At 56.9% G+C, this 5215-nt stretch overlaps 1 protein-coding gene across 1 annotated transcript; it reads right to left on the minus strand.

The window, feature by feature from the left end:
- Positions 1–912: 912 nt before the first annotated feature.
- LOC147976482 (uncharacterized) lies at positions 913–1569 on the minus strand. Its single transcript, XM_087520876.1, has one exon. The coding sequence runs from the start codon at positions 1567–1569 to the stop codon at positions 913–915; it is 657 nt and encodes a 218-aa protein (XP_087377002.1).
- Positions 1570–5215: the final 3646 nt, after the last annotated feature.

Here is a 5215-nt window from a genome sequence, read left to right on the forward strand (position 1 = left end):
CGAAGAGAGAAGGTGCTCCCCAAGTAGAGGAACTTGGACGAATGAAACCCTTGCGAAGAGATTTGTCAATTCCTCCTTAAGTTCAAGGAGTTCATGAGGTGGCATCTTGTAGGGTCATTTGGCGATAGGAACGGTGCCTAGTTTCAGGTTGATGACGAACTCGACAGCCTGAGCAGGGGGTATTCTTGGAAGTTCTTCTGGAAAGACGTCTATGAAGTTGCGAACAACTGGAATCATTTCAATTCCCTCAAGAAGTGCTGCGTTCAATGCATTCAAGGCATAAAGCCATGCTTCAGCATTTCTAACAAGTCGAGCATGATAGCTTACTATCTCATTAGAAGGATGTAGGAGGTGAACGGTTTTAGTGGCACAAAGCATAGAAGCGGTATGTGATTTCAACCAATCCATTCCCAGAATGAGGTCAATACTAGAAGACTTTAGGATAATGGGAGAGTCATGAAACTCTAATCCTTCAATCTCAATGAAGACGTCGTGGCTAACCATAGTGGTCCGATATTGGCCCGCGGGGGTGTTTACCACTAATGGAATGTGCATCTCTTCATATTTAATGCCATGTCTGAATGCAAAATCTTCTGATATGAAAGAATGTGATGCTCCGGTATCGAATAAAATAGCAGCTGGTACTGAATTAACAAGGAGAGTACCCATCATAGTAGCAGGCTGGTATTGAGCTTCATTCAGATCAATGTTGTTAGCCTGCCCACGACCATAAGGTCAGGCATTGTTGTTGCAGGGGTGATTGTTACCACGACCAGTAGCAGGAAGATCCAGTTGGTTCTAATTCTGAGAACAGTTCCTAGAGCAGTGACCTGGAAGGCCACACTTGAAGCATAGACCATCATTGGGGTTGGGAGCAGGAGCTTGTGGTGGTACAACTCGAAGAGGCTGCCTCTATGGTGGAGGAGGCAGACGAGGTGCAACATAGGATTGTATTGGTGCAGGTGCAGTTGGGCGGTACATGCTGTGGGGGATCCATATCCGATGCTTCTGCGCTGACGGGCCCGAAGATGAGCCAGTGTCACGGCTGTGCCTGAGGGATCCCTGGTGTTCCTGAAGACCAGTCTCAACTTGAATAGGCTTGTTCACTATGGTGGCGAAATCAGCAAAGTCATGCACCAGGAGCGCTAGCTTGATATCAGGGTGAAGTCCGTCACGGAACTTCTCTTGCTTACGAGAATCAGTAGCAATGTCTTCTTCAGCGTAACGGGACAAGTCCAAGAATTCCCACTGATAAGCATCTACAGACTTGTTGCCTTGGGTGAGGTTGCGGAACTCGCGCTTCTTCCTGTCCATGATTCCCTGAGGAATGAAACGAGCACGGAAGGCAACTTGGAAATCCGGCCAAGTGATGACCGTTCCAGCAGGTAGGGTACGCCTGTGGTTGTCCCACCATTGAGCAGCAGGACCCTTGAGGAAGAAGGATGCGAAGGTGACATAGCTTGTAGGGGCTATATCAACAGACTCCATCTCATAGGTGATATCACGAAGCCAGTCATCAACATCAAGGGGCTGAGTTGAGATGCGGTAAATAGTTGGGTTGAGGCGCATGAAGTCCTACAGAGTTACTGGGGTTGGCTGTTGATTCATGTTGGGGCGAGGAAACTGAGCCATCATTCCTTCCATGAATTGACGATTCAACTCAAACTATTGCATCATTCCGGCCATGAATTCAGGCAGTGGTGGAGCGTTGCCACCACGGCCATGACCAACGGGTCTAACCATCCTGCTAACACGTAACAGGGGTAGTTCAGCATCGAGCATTTGCAAAGACAAGGATCATTCATGATGAAACATGCATAATGAAAGAGGTATGATGGATACCACATAGTAGTTGTTGGATTTCGGGTTCCGGTAGACCCTTGAGGTTCGAACACTGGGGTGCGCGCGGAGATTTCGCCTCCTACCTACCTGCACCCCTCCGCCATGCTAGGATCTAAACTAACGAAAGAACAACACAAGAGACACAGGGTTTATACTGGTTCGGACCACCGTTGTGGTGTAATACCCTACTCCAGTGTGTGGTGTGTGGATTGCCTCTTGGGCTGATGATGATGAACAATACAAGGAAGAACAGCCTCACGAGGGTCTGTTCTTGGCTGAGGCGATGAACTGTTGGGAGGAGTTCAGCCACCTTTCTCTCTCTCTCTCTTTCTCTCTCTGCTCTCCTTTTTCCCGACCCTTCTAACGGGCCTCTTCCTTCCTATCTCTTTTTCGTCCTCCCCCCGGCTATGTGGGTGGTTGGTCCTATTTATAGAGGCCCTGGTCCTCTTCCCAAATATTGAGCGGGAAGGGAGCCAACAATGGCGGGCTAATTTGAAGGGGGACAGCAAGTATCAGCTATCCTGACAAAAGTAGTCTTCGCCTGCGCAAAGCTCTGGTGATGACGCCGTCTTGGGCTCCACGGTGACCTCCATCTCGTAGTCCTCCTGGTCTTGGTCTCGTTGCACCGAAATGGCAACCTTTGCCTGATGCCTTGGTACTCCGCGGTTGTGCTTGCCCCCTTTGCACCAAAGAGGAAAGGAGGACGTTGCGCGGGCTGGCACCCGCCTGGCGCCCTGAGTTGTCATGGCTTGCTTCATGGGCACCTCGTGAGGTACCCCGCCTTGATCTCTCCGCCTCCTCGTGAGCCAGCCTGACGAGGCCGTGCCTAAGGAAGCTTCGCGTCGTCCGCCCCACGAGGCTTGGCCCCTCGCGAGGGTCTTGGGTTTGTGTTGGTGAAGATGGGCCGTGCTGGGCCCTCCTTTGAGCCACGCCGCAGGCCGCAGGCAGGCAAGTCTGGGGACCCCCGTTCCCAGAACGTCGACAGTAGCCCCCGGGCCCAAGGCGCGCCCGGGCTTGGCCGTGCAGGGAGGCGGAAGGGCAAGAGCGAAGCTCCGCGGGCCCTAACAGCCTGCGGCCTTGGGGCCGCGTGGCGGTTGACTGGATGTGGGCGCCTCCACTTCCCCATGACGCCTCGGCAACTGCACTGACTGGACAAGTCCCTGCATGCAAAACGGGTCATGATTACCTGCGATCGTGGAGGTCGGCGGTTGGCCTCCGCCGGCTATAAGTACGGGACGGCGTGCGCCCTTCCGGTTCATCTCTCCTTGCTTCTCCTTCTTCCCGATCCTTGCTCCGTCTTGCTGCGATGGCTCCGATCCGCCGGTTCTCGACGGAAGAGAAGGGAAAGGCTCCCCGAGAGGGGCCAGACCCTCTCCCGCCGAAGAAACGGCTCATCCCCCGTGGCCCGGACGAAGGGGCCCTTCAGGTGGTGCCGAGGCCTTGGGGCGAGCGGGCGCCGCAGGGGTTCCTGCTTCCATTGTACGCCCACGTCGAGGGCCCCGAAGGAGCTGATGCTGACCGCCACGGGCGGCGCCGCCATCGGCACCGACGGGTCACGTAGGTGTGGGTCGTCCCCCCTGGGGTCCACACCGAGGGCTCTTCCCAAGAGTTCATGCTCCACGTCGCCATTCCTCTTCAGTCTTGGATTCGCCTGCCTCCCTTCTTCGCCTCCATCATCCCGCAGGGGGAGCCCCTGGAGCTCTGGCTGCAGCACGCCGGCTGCAGCACCCTCGCGACCGAGGCAGAGGTCGCGGTCGTCGCCCCGGGCGAGGTCTACATGACCCGGGGCTGAAGGGAGATCGCCCGGGTTTGCAGGACAAGGGGAGTCTTCACGATCCACTTGGACTACGACGGTGCTTCGGTGATGCTCTTCAAGGTCTTCGATGCGAGCGGGCGCCGACTGGAGTGCTGCCCCGGGGAAGGTGGCCAGGGCCCTGCTGTGACGAGGACTGGGCATGCCACCCACTCCCTTGGAGGCTCCTCAGGTGGTGGAGGCGTCGGAGGTTCCAGTGACTCCGGCGAGCTCTTCGCGACTCCGGAGACGAGCGACAACAGCTACGAGCCCCCGCGCCGGCGCCGCTCCTGGAGCAGGGCGGGCTCGTCAGGCCGCCGCCGACTCTGATCTGGATGGGGTTGGCGTCGGTGCTTGACGGCCCACTGTTGATGATGGCGTCTTTTGTAGGGACGCGCGTAGTTTGTGTCCCTTTAGGATCCGTTCCCTGCGAGGAATCAAAAACGCGTCCCGTAGGGGCTTGTAAGGTGCCTGTGATCCTGCCTTGTATATATAACACTTGTCGTAGAATTGCGCGAGTTGCTCATTCCATCTTAGCTCGGTCCTCCCTTTCGAACCTCACGAGGGCTTGGTGCTCTACGCCCACAGGTCCCAGTCCCAAGGCGTCTTCAGCCGTCGCTGGTATGCCAGGTCGCGATGCCGTGGTCAAGGCCAGGAGGTGAGCGACCCGGAGTCCGGTAAGAGCCCCTGAGTCGCGATGCTCAGGAGGTCCCCTTTGGCGCCCAAGCAGCCGTCGTTTGGTGAGAAAGGGGAGCGGCGTCGCTAACAAGGGATAGCATTAGGTGCGGGGATGGTGCCACGGCAGCTGGCGCTTCCAGGCGATAACTTATCTCGAGGATCAGGGGCCGCTCTCTGGTGTGTGGCCGGGCCCGTGCGTCGGCAGGAGCGGGGTTGCTTGGTAAGGTCCTCGTGTGTCTCCTCCCTCTCGCCTTAGCTCCCCTTTCTGCTCTACGTCCTCGGGTCCCGGCCCTCGAGCGAATCTCAGCCGTTGCTGGTATGCCAGGTCGCGATGCCGTGGTCAAGGCCAGAGGGTGAGGGCTGGAGAGCCAGTAGGAGCCCTGAGTCGCGATGCTCAGGCACCCCCCTTTAACGTGCAAGCGGTTCGCGCGGACGAAAGCGAAGGAAGCACAGCAAGAGCCTCGCCTGACGCAGCTCCTTCAGGAGGTCCTGCAGGTCCATCATAGAAAAAGCAAGGGGTTTCCATACAATTGACGGTCAGCCGTTGGTTGCTTCCGAGGGGTAGTGAGGCACTGAAGGCTTGACGAGGTGACGCTATGCGGGGCTGCCGCGGCCAAAGCTCAGCCATCCAGGTTTGTCGGCGTTGCAGGGACGGACCCATGCGCAAGCGTCGTGCCGTTCGGGAGCAGCTCCGTTAGTTGGCGTCAGCTGAGCAGGCAACTAGGTAAAACACATTAGCCGCGGAGGAGTGGATTCGTTCAAATAGATGCTAGGAATGCGGAGATCACTGGGTCAGGCCCGAGCGACTTGGGGGTGATGCAGCTCAAGTGGCGCCCCCAACAAGGTAAGCTAATCGACGCGAAATAAAAGGGATACACGCCGCAGGGACGGACCCACGCGGCC

Source organism: Triticum urartu, chromosome 4A (assembly GCF_056163025.1).
Source record: "Triticum urartu cultivar PI428250 chromosome 4A, HENAU_Tu73, whole genome shotgun sequence".
NCBI classification, from domain to species: Eukaryota; Viridiplantae; Streptophyta; class Magnoliopsida; order Poales; family Poaceae; genus Triticum; species Triticum urartu.

What these genes read in the sequence shown, in the direction of transcription:
- LOC147976482 (XM_087520876.1), bottom strand. Translation starts at nt 1,569, where the DNA reads ATGCGCCTCAACCCAACTATTTACCGCATCTCAACTCAGCCCCTTGAT.